Raw genomic sequence first — 20756 nt, forward strand, 5'->3', positions numbered from 1 at the left:
GTCTCCATGGTGTGACTAATCACTAAGGGAAAAAAAACATTTTGGGGGTGAACTATTCCTTTAAGGTGAGGTATTAGCATTTTGCAGTTTCACATTCACTTTGCTTCTAAATAGACAATTTAATGTTCTCAAAAATAGAAATGACAAGTTTTTAATTCTCATCACAGGTCAGCATTTTGAAGCTTTTGTGTAGTACAGGTTTACATTGTGTCTAGCTCTAGGCCCTTTGTATATTGTGTACCACTTTATTGCACGTCACAATGAAAACAGTAATTTGAATTAACAAAAATGACCATTTGGGAACAATCACTTCATTTTCATTATTTAGTTACAAAATCAAATGTTACACCTTAATTACAGTCTATAAAATATACATCTTCAATATAAAGACTAAATACAGTACAGTACTCCTATAGCAAGTAAAAGTCCCCCAACCAAAGAGCAGTCAGTGTTAGTGTGTCTACCTCTCTAGAATGTTACATCATGTGGTAAATGGCAACTGAATATCAAAGGTGCAGAAAACTGCTGACTGCAGAAAAGTTCCAAAATTCAGAGTATTTTACAAGACAAAATATACATAAAAAGTAGTAATTAAATTCCAAAAAGGTAGCACATCCAAAAATGTAAATCAGTGGAGGACGAAGTACTCACATTTCCACTTTATTGGTGTGTGCCAATAAAAAAAAGTGGAAATGTGAGTACTTTGTCATCCACTGATTTACATTTTTGGATGTGCTACCTTTTTGGAATTTAATTCCTACTTTTTATGTATTTTACAAGACAATTTGTTAAAACCGAAGTGAATAATGAATGGTTAAATCTAAACTATAGAGAAAATATTGGCACACCACCGTTTCCAAGTTCTGTATACAATATTTCCAGTGTTATCACTTGCACAAATTAAATTGACTGAATTAACATTGATAACCAATATATCAATGATTAATTATCGGGTTCTATGTTGAGGGGAAGGGGGGTGACCAGAGTATATATTATGTTCATGTAAAACAAGTTGACTAGCCTCTTATGGGTAATAGGAAAAAAAGACCTGTGGTAGTGTAGGTAGAGATTTAAGGGAGACAGACAAAATATATAATGAATTTTGGTAATGCATCCACCATCTAACTCAAACTCTAGTTTGGTTAATCGCATGGACAATAAGAGCCAGGTTTAGGTAAATATATCATCGCTTTTGTGGCTTAAAAAAATGTAATATAAAAGTTACATAGTCATTCATGTAGCCATATAATTCATTAATATGGTAGAATTTCAAATAAACTGTAGGCCAGGGTTCCCCAAGGGCCAAATTATGTCTAGGGTACCAAGCCGAGGGCCACAACATTGCAGGAGACGGCGGTGGCGTTCCCACTACTCCAGCGACAGTTCAGATATCGTTGTTGTCGGGTGGAAATCTTTATGTCCAAAACCATTTGTTTTGCATTTATCATTTAAAAAATGATTTAAACTAGTGAAAACAGCCCATCTACAAGCACACAACGCCGTGTGCTTGTAGATCGGCGTTGTGTGCTTGTAGATCGGCTGCTTTCACTACTTTTGTGCGACGGCCTTGTTTGATCAAGCAGAGCTTTACTTTGCAAAAGAACCTACACATTTTGAGATACGGGTTTTCCACCCGACAATGACGATATACTAGTGTTGTTGCTGCTCTTATACCACCATTATTACTGGGGTTGGTGGGGGCCAGACAGTAGCCCCCCGCGGGCAGCCTATTGGGGAACCCTGCTGTAGGTGGTGAGACCGTGAGAAAAGGTATTGTAGAGACACTTTCTGTCCAACGGCTATGAAGTGACGAATGTCTAATTTTTGGAAAAAGAATACCCGCATCACTTGAAATCAGGCTGGTAGCCATAACTCCCACATAGAAGGCCACATGAAACTAACAATCCCTGATCCTCTCTGCCCACTTCCCAACTCCCCCCACCCCTTATGGCATGGCCATACGATGCCAATTTAGGAATGGGCTATGTGAGTGGCTGATTGGCCACACCACTGCATTGTGGGCTTCAACATATTTGTGCTTGTTAAAACCCATTTAGGCCTAGAATTGTTGAATGCTTTAACTATTGAAAAATAGCAGATATACAAGCTCACAGCGGCGAGCTTGTAGATCTGCTATTTTTGAAAAAAAGTCGTGAAAATCTTTGAATGTATGTATTTTTAAAGCTAACGTTTGTAACTCAAATTTTGCTTCTGGGTGGTCCCTGGAACTAAATATTTTGAGATGGGGGTCCGTGGCCAAATACATATCATTTGGGGGGTCCTTCACATGAAAAGGTTTGAGAACCACTGACATAGAAACATAGGTTTATCAAAAAAAACTTAGAAGGATTCAAAAGACACCGGACAGAATCGTGTCAAAATTCAACTTTTCACGATTTCTCAAAAATGTTTAAATAGTTAAAGCATAAAATAATAATACGCAATAATGCGTAATGGCTTAACACTAGGGTCTGAATCCCTTGCCCAGCTTCCATGCAAAGCTTTAGTTAAAAAAAAAAAAAAAGAAAGAAAAAACATTCCTGAATAACGTAACGTGACGACATGGGACAGAGTTCAGTAACGCTGACCATTCAAATCCCTAGAGAGGGGGAGCAGGAGTTGGGTTGAAGCTTAGATATAGTACTGGTGAGCAGCAAGGTTTTCCATGAAGGGTCTGACGAGGTAGTCTGTTGAGAAGTAGAATACCAAGCCAAAAGTGATAGAGATGGGAAGTGCCGGTAGAGCCTTCTTAAAAATGGCCAGGAGCAGAAGGGTGAGGCACAATCCCTGCATGACACACAGAGGGTAGAGAAACATTATATGATGGAAACTTACTTGGGTAGGAATGTTCTGAATATTCTGCCTTAGTCAATAGGCAGAACATTAAATAAAATGCATTGTTTGCTAGCACCATGTTTTAAAGTATAACATGTATTTAAATGGATTCACTTAAAACAATATTAAAATATATGTATAAAAACTTAGTTGATATCTTAAGTTTCTCAGTTTGTAAGTGTTGTAAGTGAAATACAGACACCAAAGAGTTAGAAAAAGAGTGAAAGTCTTACTTTCCATTATTGCCTATTTTAATACAAGTGGAACTGCTGGCCATGTACTGCATGGGAACAACAATGTTTTTTTTGTATGGGAAGCTAGTTTCCTTTGCATTAATAGTACCAGTTAGAAACAGTTTACTTACTATGAGAATAGCCACAAAGCAGGCAAGCAAGGTGTTCCAGTCTCCACCAGTGGCAGCAGCCTTCCCTACCAGTACGCTGTAGAAGATGAAGTCCCCTAGACCTAACTTTATCCCTCCTAAATGAGACAAAACACAAGTCCAGTCGATCCTTTAGATGTCCCTCTGAGTATTAGTAGGGTCTCAACCTCAGGTTCTGTGACCATCCTCTGGGAAGGATGGTTTGATGATTGATTTGACCTCTATGGACACTTTATAAAAGATTTAGCCCCCAGGTCCCTTGCAGAAATGCCAGCAAAATGTTTGACAGCTAGGGTAATTTTCAGTCTCATTCACTTACAATACACTACACCAGTGGTTCTCAACCTTTTCAGGCCGCGACCCCCAAAATAATCATATTTTAACTAGGGACCCCCACAACCTGACGAGAAGAGTTGAGGCATTACATTTTGTATAACAGTTCTACTGTGAAAATAGCAGATCTACATGCTCACAACGCCTCGCGTTGCGAGGCGTGTGAGCATGTAGATCAGCTATTTTCACAATTTCTTCCTCTCATATTTGACCATTTGGCCAGTGTTTAATAAGTCATTTTAGAGGTATCCTTAAATTGTCACTTTAGAAATGTTTAGATACCCTCTTTACTTTATGTTGATTTTTTTTTACTGTTGAGAGAGAAAACAAAGTTCCACTTAATCATCTGGGGACCCCCAAGAATGATTTGGGGACCCCCCTGGGGGTCCCGACCCACAGGTTGAGAACCACTGCACTACACTATTCACGATATTCCTGGCCCCGCCCCCGGCTTCCTGTTCATATCCTGAAAGAAAATAAAAAACATCATTTGGTTTCCTGTGTCCTTGCATTAAAGTGTCAGTAGAGGCGCTCTGGGCTCTTGGCTCTGAATGAACCGGTGTTGCCATGTCTGCTTATAATAAGCAATTGGTGTCGTTGTTTATTGGGCTTACTTTCTAATATTTTTTAAACCAGTGGTTCCCAAATCTTTTCATATCAAGGACCCCAGATTAACAGATTTGTCCACAGTCGCAGACCCCCATCTGAAAATATGTGGTGCCAGGGACCGCCACACAGATTTGTGTTGTTAAAATGTTTCAAAAATATTCAAATTATTTTCGTTTTTTCTTTCCTCTATATTTTTTAAATAGCAAATATACAAGCTCACAATGTGTCACAATGTGACACATTCTGAGCTTGCTGATCTGCTATGTTCAAATGTAAATGTAAAGTAGTAAAACTGAACCTAGTTAATTCTATTGGGCTTATTATTCATAGACCTGGCCGCTTGTCTCTGGCAATATCTGGCAACAGACAATTCCCTGTCACTTCCTTGGGATCTCTTGTTCTTCGACTTGGGAGGAAGTGAAAAGATGTTTAAAAATGCTCCAGCGCCCTCTGTAAAAGGAAAATGGCAGCCTCCATAGAATGGCCAGGAATATCGTGAATAAAGGCAAAAATGACTCCCAAAAAATCTGCTTTAAGTGGGATGTGAGGGGTAAAAATAGGGGTGTTTAATTATTCTGAATCCATTGGAAGCATTTGTTTTGCATGAAAAACATTCCTTGGACTAAGAACGGCCAACAAATCTATGGTTTAGTGATGAGTCATCAATTTTCACAGTCTTTTGGGGTCCATTCCTTGGGCTTTTGGGGCCCAAGAAATGTTTTCATGCAAAACAAATGCTTCCAATGGATTCAGAATAATTAAACACCCCTATTTTGACCCCTCACATCCCACTTAAAGCAGATATTTTGGGAGTCATTTTTGCCTTTATAGTGTAGTGTATAGTAAGTGAATGAGACTGAAAATTACCCTAGCTGTCAAACATTTTGCTGGCATTTCTGCGAGGGACCTGGGGGCTAAATCTTTTATAAAGTGTCCATAGAGGTCAAATCAATCATCAAACCATCCTTCCCAGAGGATGGTCACAGAACCTCAGGTTGAGACCCTACTATATATGAAATAAGTTAAAACATAAATATTTTACCTTAAGACACAAAAACACATTGATGACTCAAGTGTTTTTTAAACAATTTTTCAATTAAATGATCACTTACTGTCCTCTTCCATCTCTTCCTCTGTTGAATAGGACCTGGCCATTCCTGAGGGCACTCTGCGCTCTGGCTCTGTTGTCCTGTCTGTCTCTACATCACTGCCATCACTCTGACGGGCCTCCTCGTCTGAGACACAAAAACAGCAGCAGTTCAAACTAGACTTACCTGAAAGAATTACTTGCTATGCAAGTCAAAGCCCCACCTGACTATTTTTGGGCACTCGTGTTAGATCATTTCCATCGCCACTCGAGATCTGAGTGGCGTTCTGATAGACTACGGTAACTTTGAACTCATCTCAAAATCTCATACCCACAGTTTGTTTGTGCATGAAAAGACAGAGAAAACGGGGCACACATGTGCTTTCATAGGACCTCACATGGTATATTGTATATTACATTTACACACCGCCTCCAAAATAGTCATTCAAGATTTCATATCAGTCTCCAATTCCCGTGGGTTTCTTTTCCGAATTCATCATCTTGTCTGTATGTTGCAGTTTTTTCAGGCTGAACCCTGAACAGCCCATCTGCAGATTACCAAATGTATATATATTCTTTTCTGATGCAATGGCACAATCTGGAATGCCAATCAAACTCTTGGAGTGTGCATGTGTCCACAGAGCCAGCTGCTGGTCAGGATCAACTGAGTCATGGAAATTGTGGCTCCAGTATTACTAAACTGGTCGCACGTGAAACTCTCCTCGCTCTTTATGCAATCTCTGGAGTGGATGGACCAATATTTACTTTGTATTTTTCCGTTTTGTGACCACAACATTATCATCACTCAGTTCACTGATTTATGACTCAATTTGGTTCCCTTCTGCAAAACAAATAGGATATTAATACGCAGCAGTGTGCAAAATATGTGTGGAAGGGCCTTTAATCAATGGACTTTTTAAGAAAGCTTAAGATAATTTCTAGCAATGCTTTCATTTAGGGAGCCTTTTTAAATATTATATTTCTTGTATTTATTCTATTCCCTTTTATCTTTCTTGCCTTCTGGGCATACTTAACACTTCATTTGGTTAAAGTTTGTTTGGGAGAAACTACACAGAACATACCTGTTTCACCATTACCAGCCCCTCTGTTTTCTGCAGGGTTAGCCATTCCTACCATCCATATCATGGCGGCTGGAAATGTAAGACATAATTATGTAGGTCAGCTGACTTGAGCAATAACATAAATAGTTCAGATGAAATAAAAATTCCTTGTTAAGATAACTGTAATTCACTCTGGATAAGAACATAAACTAAATTGTATACCTACATGAGTATATGAGGGCAGGGAAAATGGGTTCATTGCGTTCTTGGGCCGTTTCCACCAGCATCCTCAGAGGGCCTTTGGGACACAGGACTGCAACTAAATCTGTTAACAAAAGAACATGACTTTAAGTTTGAAGCTCTTAAACACAAAAAAGGCCAAACAGCTCCACCCATGTTCGCCATGTTCAGGCTAACTACTACTGTCAAATTGAACGGAGCTTGGACAAAAACAAATTCCACCCACTGTTTACAACCTGTGATGGGGGACAATAAAGATTATTCTGAATCGTGTGTGGCATTAGTTGTGGGTTACCCTGTGTAGTTCAAATTGCATGAGCTTGGCACAAACTCTGCCATGACTAGGGATTCTATTTACTGATATGGTATATTAATTAGGCCTAAAATTATTGAATGCTTTAACTATTGAAAAATAGCAGATATAAAAGCTCACAGCTCATGAGCTTGTAGATCTGCTATTTTTGAAAAATCGTGAAAATTAGAATTCTATAGATTCTATAAGTGTCTTTTGAATCCTTCTAAGGTTTTTTGAAAAACCTATGTTTCTATGTCAGCAATCTGGCCAGCCATCGTCAAAGAAAAGGTTCTTTTTCACTCAACTGGAGCTCAGTTAGTCTGTTCTTGAGAGACTACTATGTCAGTGGTTCTCAAACCTTTTCATGTGAAGGACCCCCAAAATGATATTTATTTGGCCACGGACCCCCATCTCAAAATATTTAGTTCCAGGGACCACCCAGAAGCAAAATTTGAGTTACAAACGTTCGCTTTGAAAATACATATAGTCAAAGATTTGCACACATTTTCACGACTTTTTCAAAAATAGCAGATCTTCAAGCTCGCAGCGCGGCACTCGGTGCCGCGATGTGAGGCCTAAATGGGTTAACGTCATGCTCATACTGTGCATACCAGCATCTGTTAGTGTAACTGTACTGAACAAGAATCGCAACATCCTAATCAGCACAATTATGCAGTGGTTGATAAACACAATTACTCTTTATTCATTCACCATAGATGGAGATGGCCCCTAGTATGACCCAGGCAGACCACTCAGGCAGGTACTTGACAAAGACGAGGGCCATGAGTGCACTGATGACAATCAGGTAGGCCTGTTGGAGCTGCAGAGGTCCTTTCCAGTGAATGCAGATCATCCCCACTGCCCCAAAGTTCCAGACGATGACGGCCACTGTGGGGTAGTCCATGGCTACGTTGTACGTCTTAAACACCTCCCTGAGCAGGTAAGTCAGAGAAAGTTAAAATACACACACCAATGTCCACACACACACACACACACACTAGACCAGGGGTTTTCAAAGTGGGTGACGGGGCACCCTGGGGTGCCGCGACGGCAGTCCAATGGTGCCGCGAGATAATTTGATAATATTTGGAATTTATATTTAGTATCATTTTAAACTTGAAGTACAAAGTCATTTTCAGTCAGTTCTAACCAAAATGGCTGTTATCTTAACGTTTTCCTTGCAACATAATCACTAGAATATCGTCACTGTCGGGCAGAAACTTCATATCTCCAAGTTTCAAAAGTGTACATCTTCTGGTAAAGTAAAGCCCAAGTTTCAAATGTGTACATCTTTTGGTAAAGCAAAGCCCTGCTTCAGCATACAAGACTGTCGCACAAAACTAGTGAAAACAGCCGATCTACAAGCACACAACGCCTCGCATCGCGAGGCGTGTAATTAGTCCTTCCCACGCATCTGTGTTGCCATTGCTTTTGTACCCTACTACTGGCGCACCTGCCAGTGAGGAGCCCCCACCAGGAGGATGTAACACCTCCATCCTACTCCTCGCACTCAACACCCCAGTCTGTACAAGCAACAGAGATCACCCTCGACACCCGGCTTCCCTGCCCCAAACACATGCCAGTTGTTTTGAGTTCATATACTGGTATAGGGCCTAGCCCTTGAGTCTAGACCAGTGTTTCTCAACCTTTTTGGAGCTGTGTGAAGCACAGGCTCCCTATACGTGGCTGTGTGGGTCTGTGTGTCTGTGTGTCTGTGTGTGTGTCTGTGTGTATGTAGCCTGAACTTCCTAAACTTCGGCACGCTACTAGTCCCACAGTTTTGCCACCACACACTCGCGCCATATGTCAAATCGACCGGCTTACTCGGGAATCGTGGGCTAGTAACTTGCTAAGAGAAAGGTTCAATAGTTTAATTGATATTAATTTATTAGTGAATTAATTTTCCCCATTGACTTATAATGGGAATCGCAAAAACTCACATTCAATTATTTGTCTCTCGCAAACCATAGGGGCTAGAGTTTCAAGACTTGGAGAGGAGGTTCATAATGGTTTCAAGGATTAAATAAAAAATAATTGTGTCATTTGGCCGCATGGTGGCGCCATAACACCCCACTTTACGTTTTGGCCCGTAACTCTTGAACCGTAGGTCGGAAAATTAAAAATATTTTTTCCCTGGATTCCTTGGGTCATGACGCATCTCCCCATATAGGCCACGCCCATTTGCGCCATGATAGATTTTCCGCCATCTTGAATTTTCTCCAAAACACACTTTTTGCTCCTTTTCCTACATATTTTCTTCAAATGTCACAAAAATCGGTACACATGATCCACACACACACACACACACACATGATCCACACACACACACACACACACACACACACACACACACACAGCTCCACTTCACACGGGTGTGATTTTTTCTGCATGGGCACACTTTTCATGTCCCAAGAATCCATGGGCACACGAACATAATACGGTGGGTGTAAATATCGTCACTGTCGGGAAGAAACCTTGTATCTCCAAGTTTCAAATGTGTACGTTTCTTCGCAAAGTAAAGCCCTGCTTCGTCATACAAGGCTGTCGCACAACAGTAGTGAAAACAGCAGATCTACAAGCACACAACACCTCGCACCGCGAGGCGTTGTGTGCTTGTAGATCGGCTGTTTTCATTAGTTTAAATCCTTTTTAAAATGATATATACAATACTGGCTTTCAAGCAGTTTCAAGGGGCACAGGCACAGTGGTTGAGAAACACTGGTCTAGACTATGCGGTGGTGGACAGATATTTTGACATAACATTTGTTCTACGTCCCAATATTTAGACGCGGGTGAAACCTGGTGAAATGCTAACCTGCCGACGCTGGTGAAAAGCTAACCTGCCGACGCTTCTATGCCTAAACCTAAACCTAACCCAAACCCTAACCCTCAATAACCCTGACGCTAATGAGTAGCTAACCTGCCGACACCCGCAGTCGAAATAATGGGGCGTAGAAATAGCAAGATTTCCCCATGGACATGGTTCTTTACCCATGCGCCAATATTCCGACTAGTTTCCCATCACTCATACATTATGAAATAGAGACCAGACAACTGAACCCCCATTGATCCATTTGACATACATGTCATGTCAAATCATGTGTTGAATGCTAAGATCTGTGGACTGCGTCACTCTGTATCAGCATAGCATACATACAGTAAGCTGTTTCACATGAGATTACTTACCCCAGATACATGTAACTGAACCAGAAGAGCAGCATAAGAGAGGAGAGTATCAGCCACCCGTGGATGAACTAAGACAAAGTCACACACAAAATGATACATTAAAATTAAAAATGAAGAAAGGTATTCATAGTCTAATGTTTTCCGTTTCTATGAGTTCCTGTTGTTCCTATAAGCATGTGCATAAGTATGCTCAGTTACCATACAAATTGTTAGGGGTGGATATTGGCAAGAATCTCGCAATGCAATACGTATCACGATACTTGGGTCACAATGCAATAGTATCACGATATATTGCGAATCTTTGCGATACGATACTATTGCGATACTATTGCAATATATCAGCTTTAAAAGCTGAAGGCGCTCCTCTAATGTTGTTGTTTTCATGGTTCGCAGCCATTTTTTCGAGAGACCTCACTCACTGAACCATGGGAAGGGGAATTATGTTACTATTGTACAGCGACATCTAGAGGCAGCGGCGATTATATTGCCCACCCCCACAAATTGTAGGTATGTCTATGCAGCAATCTCAAAAAGACCAATTCCAATATATTTCTTAATCCATAAAATAGATTGTGAACGTTTTTTTTTATATATATTTGAGCTTTGGCTATCATACAATACACAGACTTATCAGTGATATAAGTCTACATTGAAATCATTGCATAATGCAAGCCCCAGGAGTTCTGTGTCTAGCATGTTTTGAGAGACATGACAAAGTGGCTCTATCTTTATGTGAACACAGAGGCCAGTACAGAATAAAATTCTGTTCATTAGCAACAACAACAAAAACCTTGTGAGATTAAAATATCAACTTATTTTCAACCCCTCATTCCCCCAAACACACAGTTAACCAGAGTCCCAGACCTAATATAACAGTAAAAAGATCAGTTTCATCCTTCTAACCTTGTAACAGCGGTACTTGTACAAGACCACCAGGAAGATGGTCATGACCACAATGACACTGATCATGATGATGGTGTTCAGGAGAGAGTTGAGGAGACGCAGGCCCACGGATGGCGTGTCCTCCGTGAAGGGGGTATAGATCCTGCAGGTACAACCAAACACAACCTCATCAGCATCCATCTTGACAATAGTTATCAAACATATAATTATCCAAATGTCTGTCTGTCTGAATGTCTGAGTATCTGTCACAACGTTTCTCCTCGGTGGCTGGACCAATTGATCTGAATCCGTATCACCATTAGCATAAGAACTGCAAAGCCCGTTTGTCACTTTCACAAATCGTATTCTGTATATTAGCATTTTTATGGTGTATCTATTCTGCATCTAGCATGAGGCGTATCTATTCTGCATCTAGCATGAGGCAAAATGTATAACCAAAATCTTTGCTTCTGGGCCAGGGGTCCCCAGAAGAAAAAATATGATTGAAATGGGGTCTGCGCCAAACACATCTTTTTGGGGGTCCTCGACATGACACAGTTGGAACCACTGATATATAGCATAAGGTTTTTCAGAAAACTGTTTTGGATTTACAAGACCTTTGTTGACTCAAGAATGCTCTGTCTGCTGAGAGGAATGTGTGTGTGTGTGTGTGTGTGTGTGTGTGTGTGTGTGTGTGTGTGTGTGTGTGTGTGTGTGTGTGTGTGTGTGTGTGCACTTTCAACACATTTTCATGTTATATTGTTTTTATTATATTACAAATTGATTCTTTTTACATTTTGCTGGGTTCTCCAACATTTCTTCTGTTATTCCTACATTTCCACATGCAAGCACCACTAATCCCTCATATAGCCTATTGTACCACCCCATCACCTACACTCTACAAATAATTTGAAGCACATATCTTTGAACGGGTAGGACTAGTTGATACAAAGGAAAATATGTAACTCTCCCTTTTACCCATAACATTGTGTGTAGGCCTGTCATAATTATTACCTAATCGTCTAAACGCAATTATTTGACATAATCACAATTATTTGACAATACTGTAATCATCATAATCGTTTCCATGTTGAAAAATGTTCACATATTTTCAATCATTTTCAAAAACTGTGGAAATAGCAGATCTACAAGCTCACAACGCGTCGCATCGCCAAGCGTTGTGAGCTTGTAGATCGGCTATTTCCACCATCAATGTTTTTTTTTAGTATAACAGTGTCAAATGTCAGTCATTTATTTGCATATTTAGGTTATGTGTCATATCTGCCATGTGCAACTTCAAATCCTAAAAGCCAAACAGAAATGCCATTGCCAACGACAAAAACACAATTAAATTGTTAATCGCAGTTATATGAGTGACAATTAATCGTCATGTAAAATATCATCATCGTGACAGACCTAATTGTGTGTTTGCCTGTCATTGGAGCTATCATGTCGGTATATCTTCGTTGTCGGGTGGAAACCTTGCATGTCAAAAACCGTTTGTTTTGCATTTATCATTTTAAAAATGATTTAAACTAGTGAAAACAGCCGATCTACAAGCACACAACGCCTCGCGGTGCGAGGCGTTGTGTGCTTGTAGATCAGCTGTTTTCACTACTTTTGTGCGACGACCTTGCAGGGCTTTACTTTGCGAAACAATTTAAAAATGTGAAACTTGGAGATACAAGGTTTCTTCCCGACAGTGACGATATAATAAGTGGATACAAAAAGCTACTGCACGGCTTATCAGTTCTGCTCAATTATTATAGCAATGCAGAGGACAATGAGCAAACAAGAATCACCAGGTTGGGTCTCATAATCCCATGGTTTCCTTTTGGATCTCTGATGTCAAATTGAATGCATCATATTGATGATGCCAGGTTAGAACAGAAATCTCACAAGCCAGACTGTTGCCTTCCACAATTTTCAAATGCATCCGTCATACAGTCTGGAGCACGGCAGCTCTGAAAATGATCAGAGGATAAAGAGGATGTGATGCCTCTTCTCGCTTCCCTTTTTGTCGTTACAGTCACATAAATGTGTCCTAATATAAAACGTATTGACGCATATAGCTTGCTGCTTATCATAAATGATAATGGCTTAAAGGACAACTTGTAATTGTAATTGTAATTTGAGAAAAGAAAAGATGAGTGTTAAAAATGTTTTCATTTACTGCTTTCTATCGTTTTAGCGATTTTAGGGATTTTGATTTCAATGGGTGGGGGCATGCGTACGAGTGGCTAAATATGTCTTTTTAGGCACAATAAGCCGTCGATTTCTTATATGCCGTCGCATACTCCCACCCATTGAAATCAATATCGTTAAAATAGATAGAAAGCAGTAAATAAAAACATTTAAACACTCATCCTTTCTTTTCTGTAATTACAATCTAAAATATGAAACCTTGTTGTAAAAAAAGTTGATTGATTGGATTGGATGATTTGAAATTAATGAGAAATCTGGGGTCTGGTTCAACCACCAAACAGCACATGGCTACTGATGGACATCATGGCTGTATAGTGGTGATAAAACCTGTGACCTATAAGTTATTATAACAAGTTCTCTCAAACAAATGGAATAGGAGACCTCTGTGTCTTTCCGTAATATAACACTATTATTAAGGAGGAGTCCTTTTACAAAGTTATCTAAGGAAATAAGATGCACGTGATATTTTCCCTAGTCCTGACCCCCAAAAAGAACAATGGTTCTCATGCTGTCAGTAAGGTTCATATTTCAAGTACCAACTTCAGCTTTTGTTATCCAATTTCAAGAAACTTCCAAACTTTTAAAAGACCTGGAAAGGTTTACATTTGTGTTTTCCACGCACATTGCACTTTGCAAACCTAGGCAGGAACCTTGTTAAAAAGCATAACAAAGGGGCATCCTGTTGGCCCATCAGTGAGCTAGGCTTTACAATAAGAAGTACAATATTCTCTACCTTTTCTCGCAAACCGAGATACTCAAAGCTTCATAAACAGCAACGAAACAGTGTTTCGGTCTGCGGTCTTCTTCACACTCTCTGGACACTCTCCTCCTGTCTCTCCCATCTCTCAAGTGTGTTCTAATACAGTGGTTCTCAACCTGTGGGTCGGGACCCCCATGGGGGTGCTCAAATTATTTTGGGGGGGGTCCCAAGATGATTAACTTAATGTGAAACATTGTTTTCCTCACTCAACAGTAAACAGACCAACATGAAGTTTAAGTGTATAGAGGGTTTGTGCACATTTCTAAAATGACAATTTAAGAACTTTTTAATACCTCTAAAATGACAAATTAAACATTTGACAAATTGTCAAATATTAGAGGCAGAAATTGTGAAAATAGCCGATCTACATGCTCACAACGCCTCGCGTTGCGAGGCACTTAGAACTGTGTTATACAAAATGTAATGCCTCAACTCTTAGTGCTCGTCAGGGTGGGGGGGGGTCCCTAGTTAAAATATGATTATTTTGGGGGTCGCGGCCTGAACAGGTTGAGAACAACTGTTCTAATAAGCCAAACGGATGCTTAAAAAAAACATATGTGCATGCAACACACACACACACTTACAGCTGCTGTCCGTTCTTCTCTGTGTAGAAGCTGACAGACTTGATGGTGGCGACCACCACCACCATGCAGAGAGTGACGGGAATGAACAGCATGATGACGTGCTTGGCTCCGTATTTCAGGGTCAGTTCCTCCTCGTCTACCTCTGGCTCGCGCTCCACAGTGCTGCGGTCCTCCCCAGCTGGCCCTCCCCTCCCGTCTGGACGACTCTGCATTGAACGTGGGCAGGGGGCAGACACAGGGTTCAACTCCGTCGTGGACAAAGTACTCAACCCCACTACTTGAGTCAAAGCAGCGGTACTCCTGTCCAAATATTACTCAACTACACGTGAAGGTTGCTCAGTCAAATTTGTACTTGAGTTTAAATAATGGAGTACTACTTGACTTTAAAAATACTTGGGTGTTCAAAGGTAATATGCTTTAAAATATATATATATATATATATATATTTAATGCTTTAAAAATATATAAATGTATATCAATGCATTGCGGTATTAAACATTTTGCATTAACCACTTATATACTGTACCAATGCAACTAGTCACAACAACACTTACCCTTTTGGGCTCCATATCCGTGGGGGGCATGGGCTGGTCCGTGTCTGGCTGGTAAGGCGGTACAACCGGATTCTCGGATGGGACCAAAGCAGTCCTCTCATTGTAAGAGTCCTCGTCGCTGTCTGATGTATTCATGGGTGTAATATTCACAACCACACCAAGGCAAAAACCTGAATTGATTGATTGATTGAAGACTTTATTAGAAGTTTGCATGGGAAAAGGTACAGTTTCATGACGGTACAGAACAGGTGGCCACTGGCCACACTTCATTATAGCACATAACATGGACCTGAATAATTAGTATAAATCCCTTTAAAACCTTCTCCTTTAAAACCTTCTCCTTTAAAACCGCTCTGAAAAGTCACTTAAGGTGGCTGCAACCCGGAACTGGTAAAAAATACAAAGCCTATCCAACCTCCCCCAGCTCCCCCTGACCTTTTTACTATACCAATTTTCTTGTATTTATGTTTCCTGACTGTCCTTAGTACTGTGTTGTATTTGTCTGTCATTTAATGTTGTATGAATTGAGTACAAATGGGACCCCAATTTAAAGCCATGCATTGAGCTTTCTTCTTTATCATTTTAGTTGCCTTTGTATCAGTGAACTGTACTGTACTGTACCTTTTCCTATGCAAACTTCTAATAAAGTATTCAATCAATCAATCCAAATAAATGACTTCCTACACTTTCGTAAACTTCCCAGTTGTTAGCCATCCTATGTGTTATAAGAAGCATATAAGGTGATCAGAGCAGAGTGATGAATCAGGCTAGCAACAACACAATCACAAATGGCAAAGTGAATCTGAAAGCCGACTGCTCCCCTGCCCTGCTACGTCATGTACTGTAATCGTTTCGTGTTGCCACGTACTAAACCCAATTATGTTGTCCAAAACATAGTAATTACCTTCACGATTTCCACTTATTTCCTCATGAAAAATATTAACACATAATTGGTGTTTCTCCACTGACGGCAGCCAAGTAGAACCAGTGGATCAACAAGGAAGGGAAGGGAGTGGGACGGCTGCATCTGTCAGCTGATCCCCAGAATAGACCACGTGATCACTAACAATGACGTCACTTGGGACCTCGTGACCAGAGAAAACTATGCTCATGACTGTGTGCACGATGTGACAGTGCGTGCGCGTGTTCATTACTACGCAGGGAGGGGTTGACAGGTCTCAGAGGAACTTGCCCGTCGGGCAAGTACAGTTCATGTTCTAGTTGCCCAAAAGGTCATACCCACTTGCTCATTATAAAATGATAGTTAAGATTTTAATTACCAATCAATTTAACACTTATTTCTTAATTTTCTGGGGCTGTGTAATAAAATAAAATAAATCAGACAATACCTCCGTCCAAAACCAAGTAGGCCTACCTACATAGCTATGATTGAATATGTCTATGGTTTCACACTTGTTATTTTATATTTTTAAGTGTAGCAACAGTAAAAACAGCACATTATAGGTAATCAGTGCTCTTGTTTTACATTCCACAGACCAGAAGACAGAGCACGCTGGCCACGTTTAGGTGTTTAGACAGATATCTTATGTTGTGCTTATAGACGGTTATTGTGTCCACTCTGAAATGAGCACTTGACCGGTCGGGCAACCTGAAAGCAAACTTCACCTGCCCGAAGGTTTTATTTACCTGCTAGGGGCAGGTGGGCAAGCATGCCTGCTACGGGTAGAAAATATCTAGTTAAATCAGTTTATTTGGCTCATCCACCACACGGTGCCATTCATTTACGGGTACACTTGTAATTCATTCGCTGATGATATGATGGTGTGTCAAAGTCAAACCCTTGCAAGTGTATGGTATTGTTTGTTTACACATCTATCTATACTATAATTTTGCGAATGTCTGAGTGAGTGTCTGAGTGAGTGTCTGAAACAGCGTTTCTCCTCAGCGGCTGGAGCAATTGATCTGAAATCGCATCACCATAAGCATATGAACACACCTGACATAACTGTGAAGCCCGTTTGTCACTTTCACAAATCGTATGCTGTATATTAGCATAAATCGCATCACCATAAGCATATGAACACACCTGACATAACTGTGAAGCCCGTTTGTCACTTTCACAAATCGTATGCTGTATATTAGCATTTTTATGGTGTATCTACTATCTATTCTGCATCTAGCATGAGGCACATCTATTCTGCATCTAGCTTGAGGCAAAATGTTTAACCAGCTCTGTGTGTGTGTGTGTGTGTGTGTGCAGGCAGGCGGGTGTGTGTGCAGGCGGCGGTGCTGGGGGTGGGGCGGGGCTGGGGGGGGGGGGGGGGGGGGGGGGGGGGGACGACAGTATCTCTGTAGCCATTAAACGAAACGGGTTTCTTACATCATGCAAGCACCAGTTAAAGTTACTTTCCATCCCTCATATACTGTGTGCACAGTGCACATCCCATAACCCACACACTGCACATCATTTTGGAGCTCATATCTTTGAACGGGTAAGAGCTAGTTATAGAAATTCCGTGAACTTCGAGTGTATTGGAGTTATATGCCCACAAGGTGGAGCTATGTATTTGTTCCTTTACCCTTCCTTGTATAGGCCTATATATATAGTGTGTGTGTGTGTGTGTGTGTGTGTGTGTGTGTGTGTGTGTGTGTGCGCGCGCGCGTGTGCGTGCGTGTGCGTGCGTGCGTGTGTGTGTGTGTGTGTGTGTGAGACTGAGAGTGAGTGGGAGAGAGAGATCTGAGGGAGGCATTGAAATATAGAGATTTCTTTGTGATACAAAGTTAACACAGTTGGGTCTCATGTCTATAGATTAACTGTTGCCCTTTTTGCTACTTCTTGAGTGTAGAAATTGACCCACATTTTTAGACTTTCAATTTGAAATGAATAATACAAGGATTTTACTGTCCATCCTCCACACTCTTCTCCAACTGGCCTGTGCTCCCTGCAAAGGGGTTCAGCTTTGTAGAGTGCACATACTAAACCAAGTTTGTATATTATGTGCACTCTACAAAGCTGAACCCCAAAGGTTTGATCATAGGATAGCACATGATAACACTGTGACACCATTATTTACTAAACATACCTAAAACAAATACATGAACTTGCTCATATTATTTGAGGGTCCCTGTTAGTCAAGGGCCCTATCGAGTTGGGGTGGCTTACCAGGCCCAGGCCCCAAATAGCTGTTATTAACTCTTTCTTGTCAAAGGGCTTACTAGTCATAAATATTAATAATAACAAAACCTCAAATGTCACACTGAAAAGTGGCTCAGGAGGAGGTAGAGCGGAAGGTTCCCGGTTTGATCCCTGTGACCCCGTCTCCCCCTGAGTTAAGGTGTCCTTGTGCTGCTAGACACTGAATCCTGATGAGCAGGTTGATGCCTTCTTGATGCATGCTTTCCTCCGCTGTCTGTGTGTAAATGTGTGTGTGATTGGGTGAATCTAATGAACGTTGTAAAGCGTTTCGGATAAATGCACCATTTACCATTTACAAGTCTGTGCCCAGGGGCCCACTGTCTCATAAAGTGCCTCTGCCTAGAGGATAGTGCCGGGGCCTCAATTATAAGTACATGGGGCCCATCACAGTAGCCTGAAACAAGCCTGTAGCCTACTGTTGTTACTGAGATCACACCTGGTTCAAATCAACTGTGGCTAGATGCCTTAGTAAACGCAATGTGTTACACATGCTGCAAAGGTAAATGTTTGGACAGTGACTAGAGAGAGAGATGGGAACTTTGGGAAGACACACAGAGTTCATGTTACTGTTCATGTTCAGAGCATGACTACCTGTATACTGAATTACATCTGTTCAGTAGAAAAGGGCAGATATGGGATAGATGTACTGTGTAGGCCTACTGTAGATATAAGAAACACTGAGCATGCCTATGTAAGCTGAGGCAACTCCATTGACTGTATGCAGCCGCTTGTTTTTTGGAGAGGATGTGTTTTTTACAGCCTCTGAGCCTCCCTCCCCTTGAAAGAAAAGAATGACCTCATCCCTCTATAATGACCCCCTCCCCTTCACTTTTCACTTTCTCTCCACATTTTTTCCCCCCTTTCTTTTCAGGCACTCTGCCAGACACTTCTGCTTGGCGGTGGCTTGTCTACTCATGAGGCACTCCTCTTTTTCTACTCTTCTTCTCTCCTTCCATCAGTTTCCTTGACACGGCACAAGCAGCTGGTGGGAGCACAAGACAGATGCTGTCCCTCATGCGGAGCGGAAGGCGCAAGGACACTTGTTTCCTTTTTGCAGGCCAAGTCAGGATTTCTTACAAGACAAACAGTGAAGAGATTTCTTTTTTAGCTTTCAAACTTCAACATTTAAAGACAAATTATATTCTCTTATTGATATAATTTAGTTTTCTTTTTCAACTGTACTTTCTATTTGCATCAGGTCTGCTATCATCTTGTATTCCCCCCTGTGATGTTGGCTTGAAGACAAATCTCCAGGAGAAAGCCTAACCATGTCAGGCGGGGCTGTTAGGAAGGTTCAACCGTTTACCATTGGGACCAGACTCTCTGTCCCCACTGAGCACAAATGTTGTGACACTGTGGACGTGGACGTCTGTTTACCAAAGTCTTCCTCGAATAACTCGGAACAACAGACCAACTTGGACGAACAACAACCTGTTCCTGCCAGCCAGAGCCATACGCAGACTAGTTGTCCTGATGTCACTGATGTCCATGATGTGGACGAGCAGGCCAATAGTCAGGTGTTGTACGATGATGAGACAGAGGACAGAAACTCCATGTCCCCCACCGTTTCCTCTCGGTCCATCAAGAAGATAGCCATCTGCAGTAACACTGAAGCTGTTCCCACGGCGTCCGGGGACGTAGATACTGCTGGGTTCCTGGACAAAACAACAGTCAAGGAAAACAGCGTCCATCCGTTGTCACAGCTGGAACCAGGAGAGGAAGAATTAGTTAAGAGGAGCAACTCACACTGTAAGGTAGGTACCTGCAAATAGTTTTGTTTCTTCTCATTGGCTATTGTCATTGTGTCTTTCATATCATAGCTGTGTGTGTCAACCAAGTAACATAAACAGTAGTCCATTCAAATAGAATTGTCTCTGTTGAGACATGTATTTGATTGGCTGTTTTAATTTAAAATGTAAAATGGCAAATTAAATGAAATTTCATCCCTAAACCGAATTTGTTTGGAGATTGTTTAATGAGATGATATGCACGGTAATCTATATAATGGCAGTAATTTGTCAAAATACAAAATCATCACATTATAAGTTATAGTAGATAAATGATAATAATAGAATTCAAATTGGTAGGCAAATTACAGGATGTGGCCTCATGCATATACAGTCTCATTTTCACAAATATGTATGTACAAAATGTTATTCTACCTCACAAACATGTAATTTAGTCAATTTGGGGTTGCTATGACTCTTGGATTGTATCCATTCTAAAAGATTTGGGCTATGATCAGCTGTTTCCAGTGCCAAATACTGTATACACACCACTTGAGAACTTGTGTTCCACCATAAAAACTGTAACCCTACAATGGCAAACTGCTCTAATCATTGCATCAACTAGAGATTAGATTTCACATCAGCAGACTATACCTGGACTATTCAATAACGCATATTAAACAATACACCTCGTAGACCAAGAAATCAAATTGAACGTTTTCTCAAATTAACTTCAGGCCCAGTTACTTTTGTTTTGGGCAGTTCAGTACATCACCAGAAGGCTCTCGTTAAGTTAATTAGGGCTGAATCTCTCCACAGAAAAGACTCCAGATAGATAATTGAAGGGTTTTTGCATTGA

The 20756-nt window shown here is 40.9% G+C and overlaps 1 protein-coding gene across 1 annotated transcript; it reads right to left on the bottom strand.

Annotated features, from left to right (window-relative positions):
* Positions 1–135: 135 nt before the first annotated feature.
* On the bottom strand, positions 136–16022 carry psen2 (presenilin 2). Its single transcript, XM_080721677.1, has 11 exons — positions 15918–16022; positions 15014–15183; positions 14460–14665; positions 10932–11073; positions 10029–10096; positions 7554–7774; positions 6534–6632; positions 6329–6397; positions 5272–5394; positions 3200–3315; positions 136–2787 (listed from the first exon to the last, which is right to left on the bottom strand). Exons 2-11 carry the CDS (start codon positions 15146–15148, stop codon positions 2632–2634), a joined length of 1335 nt encoding a protein of 444 aa, XP_080577803.1. The 5' UTR covers positions 15149–15183; positions 15918–16022; the 3' UTR covers positions 136–2631.
* Between the last annotated feature and the right edge of the window lie 4734 nt (positions 16023–20756).

This window comes from Nannobrachium achirus, assembly GCF_963921795.1.
Source record: "Nannobrachium achirus genome assembly, chromosome: 3".
NCBI lineage: Eukaryota > Metazoa > Chordata > Actinopteri > Myctophiformes > Myctophidae > Nannobrachium > Nannobrachium achirus.